General features: G+C 51.5%; 1 protein-coding gene across 1 annotated transcript in view; it reads left to right on the forward strand.

Annotated features, from left to right (window-relative positions):
• Nucleotides 1–9337: 9337 nt before the first annotated feature.
• Nucleotides 9338–16020, forward strand: part of MLLT6 (MLLT6, PHD finger containing) — a gene marked incomplete at both ends in the record, with an annotated part of 43094 nt that continues 36411 nt past the window's right edge. Inside the window, 2 exons of the mRNA XM_084275674.1 lie at nucleotides 9338–9446; nucleotides 13155–13234. Coding sequence (XP_084131800.1) covers nucleotides 9338–9446; nucleotides 13155–13234 — 189 coding nt within the window. The remainder of the gene's footprint in view (nucleotides 9447–13154; nucleotides 13235–16020) is intronic.

Below are 16020 nucleotides of genomic sequence, written 5' to 3' on the forward strand. Positions count from 1 at the left end.
GCCAAGCACGATTATAAACTCCTCACACGGGAGAGAGCATCAGCGGAGGGAAAAATCCCCTTTCCCAGGACACTTCCAGCAGAGATCCGTGGCCAGGGCACACAGCCTGACTTGACAGAGACCCTCAGCAGATTGTTTAGCAGCAAAAGTCAGGACAGGGACCTGGAAATACACGTTCTGGGTTGGTCAGACGTGGTTAAAACCACGCAGGGGAAAATGTGCCCACTCTGAGATAACAATCCCCCTGCAGAAAGGGGCCTGTAGGAAACAACCCCCCTCCTCCCCCCCAAACCCTATCACATCTGAGCTGCCACCAGCCCAGCCCTTTCTGCCTCCCAAAGTGACACAGTTCTGTAAAACCAAGTCTCATTTTCAATTTCAGGTCTTCTCACTATTTTTGTAACCCTGCTGTCAGCAAGCCAAAACAGAGTGAAAGAAAGAAAGAGAACAGACTGGGTTTGTCTATATTAGGAAATTACTCTAAATATACCCCTATGTTTGCACAAGCCCCTCATGTAGACCCATTACTACCTTCTACTTTGCTTATGAGAGATTATTTTAATTTAGCAAACAACCAGAATGAAATAAATTAACACAATTGTTAATTAAAGCCGTTGCACCAGTGAAATTCCTCAGCATGGTCCAGTCAGCACATCCACGTAGAGACTTGCTCTGAAGCATCCTGCCATGGCCTTGCCCCCAGAGAGCTTCCTGCACAGATTTTTGACAGTCTCAGGAATGATTCCTGTTGCTGGGTCTCTCAAGTTGAGTGAGAAAATATTTAGGCATCAAGATAGATAGATATGAATCATGGCTAAACTGATTTATTCTTAATATTACTCATGGATTAAGATGAAACCATCAGCCTGATTTTTATCTCTCATCTCTTTGGAAGGGGTGCTGGTGACTTTACACACTATTTTGGGGGTAAACCTCAAGGATGTCAGAATTTGGCCATCTTTTCTTTTCCAAGTGACAAGCCATGACTCACCACTGACTAAGTAATAGGTTACAGCCTCAAAATTTCTGATGAGTAATAGGGTGTGTAAGAAGATCTAACCCGTTCCCTAAGTCATTTCACATGATTAAAAAGATGATCCTAAGAGCAAGGCAGATTGGCAGAGTCCATGGTAAACCACCAAAATTATTAGTAAAGGAATCAGTTATTTCCTGTGGAAAATAATTAGGGTGTTGTTAATAAACAGGAGTCTCAGAACAGTCCATGCAAATCTCCCAGGAGCAGCGATGAAGGACTCAAGGTCTGGTGATGTTTTCTTGCCTGTCCTTGTAGCTCTTAGTGGGAACCAGAGCTGCTCACTGCTTGGTAAAGGTGTGAAGTGCAGCCTGAAGCACCTCAGCATTCCTCTGACCAACTGCCGCCCTGTCCCACATGGGAAACCCACCATTCCCAGTTCCACCAGCCCTGTGGGGCTCTAAAAGCCTTGTAGTGTTTGTAGAGCTGAGTACGGAGAGGTGATGGGTAGATGTGGATAGAGGGAGGGAGAGATGCAGGGATGCAGGGATAGAGGGATGCAGGGACAGACGGATGGATGGAGGGATGGAGGGAGGGAGAGAGGGAGGAAGGAAGGGATGGAGGGATGCAGGGACAGAGGGGAGGGATGCAGGGATGGAGGAAGAGATGGAGGGATGGATGCAGGGGTGGATGCAGGGATGCAGGGAGGGATGCAGGGACAGATGTGCTCCAGGGAAGTGCATCGCCTCTGCCGCCTGCAGCGTGGGTGAGAGGTGGCACAAGGTCGCCTGTGCTCAGGGCCGTCCGGTCCCGGCCCCGAGCCGTTCTCGGGCCCCCGCCGCGGCCCCCAGCTTCCTGCCCGGCCCCCGGGAGAGCGGCGCCGCCCCCACAGCCCGCGGCCCCGGCGCTCCGCGGGGCAGGATGTCGTTGCCTGAACCTCAGCCGTGCAGCTCGCAACCAAAAAAGCCGCCGATCGTTTCCTGTCGATATTCACGGGCCTTTCTCAGCCCCGGCGGTTCTCAGCCCCACAGAGCCGGGCACCGGGCACCGGGGCAGCTCCGCCGCCAAGCCCCAGCATCCGCACGTGGGGGGGGGGGGGCGGGCAGGTCCCACACCCCCCGAGCCTGCAGCACCCTGGGCTGTCGGCGCAGAAATCTGAAGGATCCGGAGGGATTTGGGTGAGAGCTGACACCCTTCCCCAGCCCTGGGTGCTGTAGGGTGCAGGGTGCAGCAGCAGCAGCAGAGCACGTGCAGCTCAGTGCACGGTTTCTTCCTGCAGAGCTCTGTAACGGATCCTTTTGCACTCTGGGAACCAGCTTGAGAAGTCATTATATACATATATAAAAGTATTTACACAGGTAATTTGGGAGGAAGGGAGGAGAAAGCCCATCCCTGGGCAGGTTTAGCACCCTGGACCATTGTCAGTTTGGCAGTGGGGCAGTGAAGGATGGATGGCCATCACCCCTGCACCTTGCCCTGCCATGGGACCTGCCCAGCCCGGAGTATTTTCAGCCCTGGGAAGAGGTGTTTGGCCTGGAACAGCAGCTTGGTTTCATGCAGGGCTGTTACCTTCAGGCTCTTACCTCAGGTTTCCTGTCTCAAAGGCAGTTTCCGATGGTGCAGCCAAGAACTGAGCACACGCTTGCAAGCTAAGCTGATGCAACGCTCTCAACCAATGCAAGGATGTCAAAACAGAGGGTTTAATTAAACTGGTTTGTAAACCAATTAACTGAGAGCAACTGGTGGGAGGCAAAGCTTCATTTGCTGCCAAGTATTTTTTAAAGGCACTAAAAACACGGGGATGTGGGGGAAAATTCCCAAGGCACAAAGGGAAACAGGTGCCTGATTCCCATTAACAAAAGATGTGTCTGTGATTATTAATCCCCCCCTTTCCCATCAGGACCTCAGCTGGAAACCCAGGGTCTGAATCTACCTGACCCTTCCATACCAAGGCGCCCTGGGAGAGTTTAGACACTCTCAAAAGCTTTGGTCCTGCTCCATGTGTATCCACAGGGGTTTGGGCACACCAAGAGATGGGAGCCCCCCAAAGCTTGGTTTGGGTTTAAAATCATCTTTAAACCATCTGCTCAGGTGCTGAAGGAAGAACTTCAAAACCTAAGTAGAGGCTCCTTAAAAAGACTCTTGGTTTCTTGACACAGACCACATCACTTATCCCTCTGGTAATTGCTGTGTACTTTCACTGCCTAATGTAAATAATAATAACATTAATAAAAATAATATGACACTAATAAGTCCTTGGTTCTGCCTCCCTGTAGGGAATTAGCCTAATTAATCTGGTGGAGTTCCTTCCAGAGCAGTGTTTATGTGATTTCATGGCTACCCTGTTAGGTTTGGTAAATGGGACCTGTTCTAGGGATGCTCCTCAGCTGTGTGGTCTGTAGCATGTTCGCTCTTTTGGGGGGAAGATGTGAATAAACAGCTAAACCACTTTAAATACGTGACCCATAGGAATCCCCATCACCCCAGGGGAGGGGACAGTAAGGTAAGTGGGCTGGAAAGCGGCCATAAGCAGGGGTACAGCACCAAAGCCTGGGACTCTCAGCTTTTAGGGTGAAACCAGAGCGATTCTAACAATCCCTTCAAAATATTTCCACTCAGAAAGGAGTAATTTAATACCAAAAAGCGAATTTGTCATCTTCCTGTGCAGTGACCTCCTGCATTAATCAATTTTACTGTTTGGAATGCATCAAATCCATGAAGACAAATATGATCTGCTGTCTCGTTTGATTTAAGCTGCTAGAGGGGGAAATAAAGAAGCCATTTCAATCGCTACTTTTTTCCCTTTATAAGTCATTAATGGCACTATTTCCTCCCAAAGTTGTTAATGACATCATTGTTTCCTTTCAAAGCCCTTAATGACTTTGTTAAATGAATAATAACTTGCACTTATATAGTGCTTTTTGAGACAAACAACCCAAAAAGGCTTCTGCAATAGGGAATTGGTTAGACAAAGAGGGAAAATGAGGCACAAAGGGAGGAAGTGACTTGTCCAAGGCCAGAAAGTTACTGATGAAGCAAAGCTGGGAGTGGGTGAGTTTGGTTCTTGGCTCCGGATCTTTCTGTGGGTGTTTGTACATCAGCAAAGCAGAAGTTATCCTGTACAGTAACACATCTCATGAACTGCAAGAGCTGATTCAACAGGGCAGAAAAGAGAGGAGAAGAGGAAGAGCTTGGGTAGGTGTGGTTAACGAAGGGCAGGGGCAAAGGTCTCACTCTGCCTCCCTTGGGAACGCCGGGCTGTGGGGACAGCTGAAGCTCCTGTTCAAACAGAGACTTTGCCTTTGCAGGTTGTGGTCCAGGCTCCCAGCTACAGGGTATGAGAAATCTCTGGAGACCCTGGTGGGATTTTTCCTTGTCCCACCATGGGAGAAAAGAGTTAAAGGGATCTATATGCTGGGGAAAAAGGTACACTGATTGCAACTGAGATGTCATTGGATTGGAGGACATCTGTGGTGTAGAGAAACAGGAAGATTTTGACCCCTTGTCCCTACCAGGCTGGGAACAGGGACCTTTTGTTGCTAGGTCATAAAATCGGTGGGGAGCAAAGGAAAAGGTTTATATCCTTTATAAACCCACTGCCAAGGTAGAGAAACTTCAGAACTATCTGATGATAGAGGCAGCAGAGGCAAAAAATTAATTTGAGTAAAGTTTTGTGTATACCACTGAGTCACATCTGATGATGGGTCACTGCCATTGCCATCAGCCTCATCTCTGGTCAGGGAATCTGAGTAGCATCAGGATTCTACTGATCCCAGACTAGTGCTGAAGGTGGGATAAGATGGAATTCCCTCCTCAAAGGTCTAATCACTCAAACAGGGAGGATGGGAAGAGCAAAATAATTCATCTGAAGCCTTGCAGCAGGTCAGTAGCAGAGCTGGTGCCCACCGTTCCATGTTTGCAGAGCAACTCTCTGCCATGGATTATTTCCCTCTCCAAGGAGGGACACTTGTCAGCCTTGAAATCTGACAACCAGAGTAACCTTTCCCAATGTTTTGAGACTCTACAGTATCTAAAACAAGGGATACAGAGAAACACATCACAGGGAAAGCTTTGCAGAAAGCCAAACTAACTTGTTCCATTTAACTGAGGTGTACATAGGCGTTCTTGCTGTTCCAGCAAGTGCTTACAGAGAGGTGAAGGAGCCCAATGTATAAGAACTGTTGAGAAGGATGAAAAGTTTGGTCTGAAATGAGCAAAAACCCCTTTCTACAAGAGATATGGCTCGGGAAGTTCTCTGATTATGTCACATTGTCCCTCGTGGCTGCTGCTAACAGAGGATAAGACTTGGCTGCCTATCTGCTGAACTGATCCCACAGTGTCAATGGAGAGATTTACACTCTGAAGTAGTGGTTCTTGCTAGTGACTCTGAGAAATTTGGCTGCCTAGCATGGATTAGTACTCTTATCTGCACAATTCCCTCTTCCTCCAACCTGCCCAAGAGGAATAAGAGAAAATCCAATGAGCAAACAAGGGCACAGATTTGCCTGGCCACAAACAGGCAAGTTTTAGCCCTCCTTGGACCCAGATAAATCACAGTCCTTCCTCATGATGATATCGAGCGGCAGCTTCCCCATAAATGAAGGGAGGAAGAGTCTTCATTCCCAGGAGAAGCTGTTGGCAGAGGCTGGGATAGAGGCAATCTATCACTGCAAGCATTAAGTATGTACATCCCAGTGTTTCCTTGCATCGACCCTTTGCATCAGCTGGGCCAGGAGCACTTCTCTTACACACATCAGCCCTTACACTTCCTAGGAGCACGTGGAGTTATCATAGGGAAGATAAATTTCCTTGCCTTTATTTTGGTGGTGGTGTTCTTTTCTATAACATGGGGTGGATGTGTTTTATAGATAAACCAGCTAAAACCAGTATGAAACAGATAAACCAGCAGGAGTGGTCTGGTAAATGCAATGACATGGCCTTATACCCCAGTAAGAGTGTTTTATTTGTTCTATCTCAACCATTTCCATGTCAGGAGTTTAGCTGCTAACTAAGTTTGTGTTATTTTTAAATACCAATGAAGGAAACCCAAAAGATCCCCCTGAAAAAGAAAGAGCATCTGTAACAAAGCCTCTGCTGCCTGAGATAAGGTGAACAGCCCTGTCCATGCTCTATGAGCCTGTGCAGAAGCCAGTTCCCTTGTCCAGGATTCTCTGGGTATGGTAGTAAAGGACTAAGTTTAGTAACAAGTTCCCTAACTCCAGTCTGGAGTTATGACTGAGACACACGAGGGTAGCAGTTCCCATGAGTCAGGACACATCACTTTAATTTCTCCTGCCTCCTCCACAGGGCCACGATTTAAAAACACAGTCTGATGAAATAACAAATGAGTGATATAAATCAACCATCTCCAGGGCTCAGTTTTCACAGTTGGAACTTTCCCTTAAGTTTTTCTCAAGAAACCAGCCATGCCTCTTCCTCCCCAGTGCCCTTTCCTCCCCAGTGCCTTTTCCTCCCCAGTGCCCTTTCCTCCCCAGTCCCCTTTCCTCCCCAGTCCCCTTTCCTCTCCAATGCCCTTCCCTCCCCAGTGCCCTTCCCTCTCCAGTGCCCTTTCCTTCCCAGTACCCTTTCCTTCCCAGTCCCCTTTCCTCCCCAGTGCTCTTCCCTCCCCAGTGCCCTTTCCTCTCCAGTGCCCTTTCCTCCCCAGTGCCCTTTCCTCCCCAGTCCCTGGCCTTTCCTCCCCGCAGGGATTAGTTATGTAAATTGGAACTTAATCCCCTAAAGGCAAATTTGCAGTTCAAGTCCAAGTGTCTGCCAGCATGGCCAACTGGAACCAAGACGGTCAGGGGACCGGCGGATGTTTAGCATTTTGTCCCATAGTCTAAGACAACCTCAAACCACAAGGATCTCCTTCAGGTTACAAAGGCAACCAGCCAGATTTCCCCCCACCTTTTTCTTTTAAACAAGTTCATAACACAATAGATAAAAGGGGAAAAAAGGAGGGGGGAAAAAAAGAGGGGGAGAGGAGGGGAAACCCTCCCCGAAAAGTGAGCTAAGGCTGAGTGAATTCCCAGCAATGTGGTGAACGTATTGTCTGCCCCTGTGACTCTCAAAGGAATGTAATAAAAGGAAGACAGCATCCCAGCAGGCAGCTTCTCAGGGAGCCGTCTGCCTTCCAGCCCCTTGATGTAACGCTTGAACAGGTGCAATATAAAGGATGCTAAACTGGTGATTATTGGGGCTGCTGGAAAGGGTTTCCTCTCTGATGAGAAGATTTCTTTTTAAAGAAACTCTGCGATGGGGTATGGTGACCTTTCAAAGGCTGCCTGTCGCAGGGGGAGCGCTTGGAGTGGGAAGGGGGTCGCCAGTCTACGAGACATCAGCACGGGTTCTGCTCTTGTTAAAGCTGCTGTAAATCAGGAGTAGTTCCCGTGGAGTCACTGAGGTGATGGGCTTGCAGGCAGGACAGAGCTGCCCAGGTTGTGCTCCAGGGAGGGCAGAAACGCTGCTGGCTTTGAATCCTGACGTTGGAGTAAAGATTCAGCCTCCTGGCTACTCCGAAAAGAGTTTCCAGTGCCTACTCCTGGAAGCAGGAAGAACAGCTTTTGGATTAGTTTTGTTTCCTTCACTACCATGTCCATCTCTCCCCAGTGCTCACAACCCACAGAGAATAGGGGAAAAAAGATTTTGGGCAGCACAGGGGTCCCATGAACCCCACACATGTCCCCAGTGAGACACAACACTCTCCCCTTTCCCTCTGATTTACAGCACTTCTTTTTTACACCCCTGAGGATTTGCAGGAGTGGAGTTGAAAAGTAGCAATGCCAACGAGGCACCTTGATATGCACCTTCTTATGGATGCTGTATACTGCTCCTGCACCAGCCCCACACAAAGCTCTTCTGTAACAGTACAAAATTTAGAGAACATCTTTTTCTTTAACCTTGCAGGGAGAAAAAGGTTCCCCATTAGGTTTTCTACCGTTTCTCTGGCATCAGGCAGCTCCTTTTCCACATGAGGACAGAGTGGTGGTTGGGTGAACCTACAGGAGACGTCCCCTGTTCCCTCAGAGCTGCTCTGTGTCCTCAGGCAGATGATTTTGGGTAGAGCTGGAGCTGGAGGAACACGTTACTGGAACTCTTTGCACTCTCCCTATGCTGCTTTTCTAGGATTTGGTTATTTTTGTGCTCAGTGCTTGGGTTTCCCTCATTTCTCCCTGTCTGTTCCGGGTGATGTGCCCAAGGGCTGTTTCTCATACCTTACAGGTCCCACGATGCTGTGTGGACATATGGCACCCATAGGTGCAATCCCATGCAGCGTTACTCACTAGGCTTTAGGATTATCTCATTTTACCGTTTCCCAACCAATTCCTGACGCTTTTCCTGCCGAGTATAAACCTCCGGGAGGGTGGTGCTGGTGGTGGTGGTGGGGGGGGTGTATTTTCCTCCTTCCATGCAAAGATAACAAAACAGGTGCCAACGGGTTAAAAAAACCTCCTCCAAGCAGGAGCCTGGGAGAGCGGGACAGGCGGTGGCGCTCGCGGAGCCCCGATCTGTCAGCGAGGAATTGCGGGGATAATGGGATTTGCGGAGCCGGTCCCAGCTCATCCCTCCGGAGCGATCCATGTTGCCTGGCTCGGGCACGCATCCAGCGGTTTGCACACACGGGTGCACACTCGGATTCCTGCTCGGTTTGCTCGGGAGAGGAGGTGGTGGTGGAGGGGAGGGGGGGGGGAAAGGAAGGGACGGGGCCGGAGGCGAACAAAAACAACATAGAAGAAAGAAGCGACAGAGAGCGGCTGCAGAGAGGGGGTGTGTGTGTGGGTGTGGGGGGTAAAACAAGAGACACTAATAATTATAATAATAATTATAATAAAATATGGATCCCCCCACGCAGAGAAACGCGCCCGACCCCGCCAGCCTGCGATCCCCGAACCTCAAATTTTACCGGAGCATGCGGGCGGCGCAGCCATGATTGTACCGGGAGGGGAAGGGGGGGGGGGGAAAGAGAGGGGGGGGAAGCGCTGGTGTGTGCTCGTGTGTGTGCCTATGTGTGCGTGTGTATGTGTGCGAGCGGGTGTGTGCGTGTGCCTGGGCGCGGGGCGGGGGCGCGCCGCCCCTGGGTCTCCGTGTGTCGTCGTCCGTCGTCCTCCCCCCCCCCCGTCCACTGTCCCCCCCCCCCCCCCAGCCCAGCAGCACCCGGCTCCGCGCTGCCGCTACGGGGGGTCAGACACCCCTCGCCCCTCACGGGGCGGCCGTGTGAAAGGCAGAGCTGCGAGCGGGGAGGGGGGAGCGCGGAGGAGGCGAGGAGAAGAAGGAGGAGGAGGAGGAGGGGGAGGGAGGAAGGGAGGAGTGTGTGCGTAGAGAGAGGCGGGGGGGGGGGGGTTGGAAGGAAACCCTCATGGAAGTATGAAGGAGATGGTGGGAGGCTGCTGTGTCTGTTCTGATGAGCGGGGCTGGGCGGAGAACCCGCTGGTGTACTGCGACGGGCACGGCTGCAATGTGGCGGTGCACCAAGGTAAGACACCGGCCCGGCCCCGCCGCCGGCACCGGGGGCAACGCGGGGCCGGGGCGCAGCCGCCTCCGCCTCCCCCGTCGGGCGCCCCGGGGAGGCTGAGGGGGCGGGGGGGGGATGGTGGTGGTGCCGGTGTGGGAGGGTGCGGGGGCGGCGGCGGCGGCGGGGGCGGGGGCGGGGGGGGCTTTGTTTTATCCCTATTGTTCAAAATAACGGTGTCGCCGCTGGCCTGGCTCGGCGGAGGAGGCGGCGGACGGGGGGGGGGGAGCGCGGTGTACCGATTGCGAGGGGGGAGCGGAGTTGGTCATCAGCGGCGCCCCGAGCGGCGGGGGTGGGGGGATGCACCTCCCGGGGCTCGGCGGGTGCGTTACCGGGAGCGGGCAGAGACCGCCAGCCCTTTCCTTGCTTCCTTCCTTCCTTCCGCGGGAGGAAGAGGGGAGGGTGCCCGGGGCGGCGGAGCCCGGTCTTTCCCCCCCCACCTCCCCGCTCTCCTTTCCCCGCCGGTGCCACGGGAACGGCGGATTGCCGAGCCCCGGGCCGGGAGGGAGGAGCACAGCGCCGGGCTGGGAACCGCCGCAGCCGCCCCCGGGGGTCCGGTTCGTCGCCTCGGCCCGCTGCCGCACATGGCCCCGGGTAACCCCGGGGAAGGCGGGGTGGGGGGGGCGATGGGGGGGACCGCGGGGCCCGGAGCTGCGTCCTCCGAGGGTGGGAGTGAGGAAGGCAGGCAGCCCTTCTAGCAAAGACTGGGGGTATTTGCATTTTAAATGGCTCGGAGCACGCCCCTGACACACGGTACCGGGCTGGAAAGTTTGTCTTCGGGTCTCCAAACAAACCCAGAAAAAAAGAAAAAACCTAGAAAAAAAAAAAATAAAGAGAAACAAAACAACAACAAAAAATCCACCCCCAGCATGTATTTACTTTCATTCAAATCCAGCAGAAAGGCGCGGTGATGATTATCCTGGCTGGTTTGTTTTGGAGAACACCAAGGTTTCTGGTCTCATCTGGCATGTCTGTTTTTCCATCTATTATTATCCTATCCATCTCCCGGCACATCTCCAGCCTCTTCCTGTGCGCTCGGTGCCTCCCTGCACGCTCCTGTCCCCAGCCACCGACGTGTCCTGCTCTGCCCCCTGTCAGGCTCAGGTCTCTGGGTCTGTAGGTTGGGCTTTCGTTCCACTTCTCGTACACTTGGTGTATCCATGCTTGCGGCTTGAGTAAGAAGCTGCTTACAGCCAAGTGACTAAAGAGGAGTTAGAAAGGAGGAAGCGAAGCTGGCGGGGGTTTTCTCTTGGTTCCCAGTCGATGCTTGGGTGTCTCCTGTCATCCAGCAACCTCTCCAGGGTGCCTCCGAGGGACCCGGAATGACACTTCTAATTTTGCTGGTGTAAGTCTTCCCTTCTTCCCTTTATTTATCAAATCCAGTGCTAGAGAATGGGTCTTTTCATCGCTCTTTCATTTTGGAGGGAGATAAGGGGCATCAGCATCCTTGTGCCCGCTCCTGAGGTTGACAGGACTCTTCTTGCTGGCAAGAAGAGTTTGGAACACCCAACGCTTTCCTTCTCTCAGGGTGCTTGCTTCTAGGCCCGCACAGGTACCCAGCCTGGGTGTGTTTGCTGCGGCAGTGGGCATGTTTTGGTAGACCTGAAACAACTTAGAAGAGCCTTGTTGAGGGTTTGGGCAACCCAACTGTCTGTTTGGGGCTTGTAGGGGTCCTTCAGGATGGAGTCATTGATAAGGAGCGTGGCAGCGCATGGTCTTCAGCCCTCTCTTTAGAGCCTGCTCGTGAACCTAGCAGCAGTGTGGTGCTTTGGTGGGCTTAAGCTTTTGGTGGGCTTAAGCTTTTGGTTGCTTAAACAGACACAAACCACTGTCAGGGATCATTTTGGGTCATCAGTTCTCCTTCCATGCAGACACACAGAGGGTTTGTTCTCTCTCTGCTGCTCGGATATTCACACAACCAGAGTTACCTTTTGAAATGATTGTGCAGTTCGGTGTAGGGAGCTGTGATTTTGTGAAGCTCATGTCAGAGCTACGCGCTCGGACCGGTCCTGAAAGCCATCGCTGGGACTGTGGGGAGAAATCTTGGCTTTCCAGTAAAAAATGCAGGATGTTAATATGTGATTGGCAGTGAAGACTCTCCAAAGGTGGTCAGAACACTTACAAACCCTATTTCCAGCCCTGCCTTACTTCTGTTCTGCCTTTCCCCTTATTTTCTTCCTTGTTTTCTTCCTTTTTGATGCAGTGGACACAGCAGCACGCGCTGGCTCCAGCTGAGTGCTTGCTTTTGGCCCTAAGCCTGCTGCTAAAGATGGACCCAAGGCAGGCTCCTCTGTCACTGCTTTCATGGAGTTTCTATTTTCTTACATGTATGCCTTGGCTCATCTTGCAGGCAGCTCCTTTGGTTTAACTCTCCAGTTGCGTTCGTTTTCTTGGCTGATGTAGAGTAATAGACGTTGAGAGAGAGGGAGAGAACCCATTGCAGGTTGTGCCTGGTCTGTGCTCCAGGGAACATCACAGGATTGCTTCCAGCAGGATATTTTCAGATGCTATGTCCAACCTACTTTCAAATGTCTCGAGTGACTGGGATTCCATTCCAACTGCCAGTTCTCATTTGAAGGTGGAATAAGGAAGAAAGAACTTGTTCTTTCCTAGGAGACTCCTGTGCCTTTATCTGAGATGCATAGCCTTACTTCTCACCACTATCTGTTGCTTTAACCCCACCTGCCTCGTGGTCCAGAGCATTTCCAGAATGCCTCCTATGGGGACTCAGGAAAACCACCCTTGGGCAATTAGAGGGAGAAGGTCACTGAAGAAGGTGAAGTCTTCAAGCAGTATCACCCCATCAGAGAAGGGAGCTAGTTTTAAAGAAGCAGGAGCTGCAGCTTGTGGAGGGGGGACCCTGAGAGCATCAGTAGTGATGCAGAAAGCAAGTGTAGCTGGATGAAAACAGGAGCTTTGTCAGTTTATCAGCTGGAGACTTGTATGAACACAAAACATCCTCCCAGGAGTAGTCCTAAAAAGCCTGAGGTCAGCGATTGTGGAAGCTGCTGCGAAAGGCTGCTGAGGGATGTGGCTTTACAGCCTCGAGGCGTGTGGGATAAACGGGAGTTTCTCTGCCTTCTCACTGAGATCACTTCCTGATGCTGAGATTTTTATCTTTGCCCTGTTTATGGTGAAGGTGCTTCACAGCCATCCCTGTCATCATCTGAGATCTAGATCACTGGTGATGCTTGAAAAGTTGAGGGGTAAGAAATTGCTGTGTTTGTGTTTGCTAGGCCAGAGTTGCACGCAGTTTAGGGAGCACTCTGTTCCCACTTAGGCTGGTTCTTCCTAGGAATTTTTCACACTGGGCATGGGTTTGTTTGAAAACCTGGCTGAATGTGGCATGCTGGACCTTGTGCAAAAGGCTGGTGGCTGCTGCTGGGTCTGGAAACTAGAAAGGGGAGTAAAATGCTGCGTTGATGTAATTTGGGGGTTTGTCACCTGCATCTGTCACCACTAACAACTCTGGCAAACTTACATACACCCCAGAAACCAAACAGTGGATTGCCCTGGTCACCCTTGTGTAGCTCCAGGGCTGGAGGTTGGTGGCCCTGCCTGTGGCAGGGGGGGTTGGAGCTCTGTGACCCTTGAGGTCCCTTCCAACCCAGACCATTCTATGATTCTGTGATTTAAAGATGGTCTAACGAGCTCTCTTTACTTTTCTTCCAGCTTGCTATGGAATTGTCCAAGTTCCTACCGGCCCCTGGTTCTGTCGGAAATGTGAATCTCAAGAGAGAGCCGCCCGGGTGGTGAGTGCTCAGCACCCTTGTCCTTAAATGAAATAGGTTTGTTCGATGCCCTTCGTGTCTCTGCTGGAAGCGATGTGGTGCCCTGGCAGAAGTGATGGAGCCTACTTATGAAGCCGGCCTGGGAGAGCTGGGCTGGTTCAGCCTGGAGAAGAGAAGCTCCAATGAGACCTAATTGTGGTGTCCCAATACTCAAAGGGGTCCCACAGGGAAGCAGGAGAGGGGCTGGTCACCAGGGAGTGTGGGGACAGGACACGGGGCGATGGCTCCAAGCTGGCAGAGGGCAGGGATGGGTTAGAGGTGAGGGTGCCCAGAGGGGCTGTGGGAGCCCCTGGATCCCTGGCAGGGTGTGAGGCTGGATTGGATGGGGCTTGGGGCACCCTGGGCTGGTGGGGGTGTCCCTGCCCATGGCAGGGGCGTTGGAACTGGATGGGCTTTGAGGTCCCTTCCAATCCAAAGTGTTCTGTGATGCTGCTGTGATTGTAATCCCAGCTCTGCCAGTAGCCTGCTACAGCTTGTCTATACAATGGAAATAACTGTATACAACACTATTTGGTGTTTTGATGAGAGGTGATTTTAAGCAAGTTCTCAGTGACAAAATTTTTGAGCCTAGAGACCTCCAAATTCTAAAAAAAAAATCACAGCATTCTGCTAAAAGGTGGTTTTCCTGCTGCTTCTTCTGTACAGCTCCTCAAAAGTTTTGGAGTGGAGGGAAGTTGGCATCACCTGAGATGCTGCTATCCTGTCAGAGCTGTCGATGCTGACTGACAGGAGGGATTGGCACTCGTAGCTCACAGCAACACTCTCCTGCAGAAAGCCTTCCGAGTTTGTAAAACAGCAGAGAAAATGACAGGAAGCTGGATCGGGGTTTAGTTGCTGTCTGAGTAGCAGTTTAGCAGTGTAGAACACTTTACAAATGTTCTTAATTAATTCTGGCATTTCCCGGTGAGGCAGGAGAGTGGAAACAATCGGGCTGGGGCTGCCTCTTAGGTCTGTCTATGTGGCAGAGTTACTTGTGCAGTAAACCAGGCCATGAGTTTATCACACAGCAGCTCCTCTGTGATACCTTCCCATCTGAGCCCTTACCAGATACAGCTGCACCACCCAAATCCTGTAGGCAACGTGTTAGTTATGCCATGGATGCTGCGTGTGCTGTACCGTACGTCCTCAATAGCTCCCCCCCTTTGCTTCCTCCAGGATGGATTTCAATCCAGCTTTGGCTTTCCTGACATGGGGAAAGGCCTCATCAGGACACACAATGTTTATTAACGCCTGTACTGCCTTCTGAAGGGGTTTAGCTAATTAATTTCTGAAGTACACACCCGGTGAAGCAGGGGGTTCTGTAGTACCCACCCGGAGGTCAGGAGGGGACCTCTGAATCTCCAGATCCCTGCGGGCTGCAGCAGGCACCGTGCTCCATCCCAGCCGGGCTCTCTGCTTGCTGCAGTGCACAAGTTTAATCTGTTTCACAGATGGGCGAAGAACTTGGCAAAGATGAGTGGATAGGGGAATTAGGTATCCGTGCCGTGCTCTCTACAGTGCATTAACTCGTTCCTCCTTGGAAGGGGGAGTGTAAACAAGACCAGACTTCCCGACCTGAGCTCTTTTCCCACTGTAAGTTGCTGCTTTTATGTGCGCTGCAGTCAAGAAGATCAAATGTGGCTTTGAATGGTTTTACATCCTGCAGATAGTTTCATAGCAGAGAAAGGAATTTGGATTTCGTGAGCTCCTTCCTCCCCCCCAATCCTCCCCACCAACCATACAGGCAGAGAGAACCTCTTCAGCGTTCCCTCCGATGCAGCCTAAGCTGCAGTAATACACGTCCACACAGGTCCTCCTCACCTGTGCTCACTGCAAGGACTTTCCACTTGCACGTTACACACTTCCAACTGCCTCCAAGGTACCAGGGAAACAATAACCCCGCAGGAGGCTCCTCCTTTAACTCGCCCTGGGGGAAATCTGTTAAGACAACGCGTGGTGGGCTTCGGTCATGCCATTCAGCCCCTGTGGCATTCAGCCCTGCTACTATAATAACTGAACAGTGATAATCTTCCTTCCTAAGCAGAGCCGGGGATGATTTCCTATCTAAATCCCTCACCTTTTCAGTTAAACACCAGCAGTCATAGCAACGGACACGCAGATGGGTAAATACTTAAAAAGACCCGAGTTCTTTGATGTAGAGAACAGTGTGCTCGGAGTAAGGGAAATGAGTCAGGGCTTACGAGATCCCTGCACGGCTCTACTACTAAAGCACTTTGAATCAGGGCTTCATGGTCCGGTGAGGCTGGAGGACCGTGGAGCTCTTCCATCACCCTGGGTTTCAGGGCACTGCTCGTGCCTGGCTTTCTCCAGCCACAAAAGGGCCGTTAGCAGCCTGCAGACACTGCCCTGGGGATGTCCAAGGAGAGGTGCTGCTATGTGACCGCTAAATAACACTGCCAACAGCAGCAGGATGAACTGCTATTTGTATTTCTTTCATAATGACTGTGTGGCAAACTCCTTTGAAAAACGTTTTTCTTCCCACATCTGCCTTCACAGAAGAATCCTAAAGCAGCTGACAAGCTTTGTCCGTGACAAACTTATTTATTGGCTAAATATTGATACTTTTGCTTTGAAAATGAGATTGGGAGAATATTGCAGTCCCTCATGGGTGCCTTTGAGGCATGAGTCTCCCGATTTCTGTATCCCTTCTTCGGAGTGATGGACTCCATCCCCTGCTCAGCTTTGGAAGGAGGGCTCAGGAGCCCTAACTTGGCTTGGCAGGTATAGTTGCTTGGTGGTCCTGGAGT

This window comes from Gallinula chloropus (genome assembly GCF_964237585.1).
Source record: "Gallinula chloropus genome assembly, chromosome: 26".
Taxonomy (NCBI): Eukaryota; Metazoa; Chordata; class Aves; order Gruiformes; family Rallidae; genus Gallinula; species Gallinula chloropus.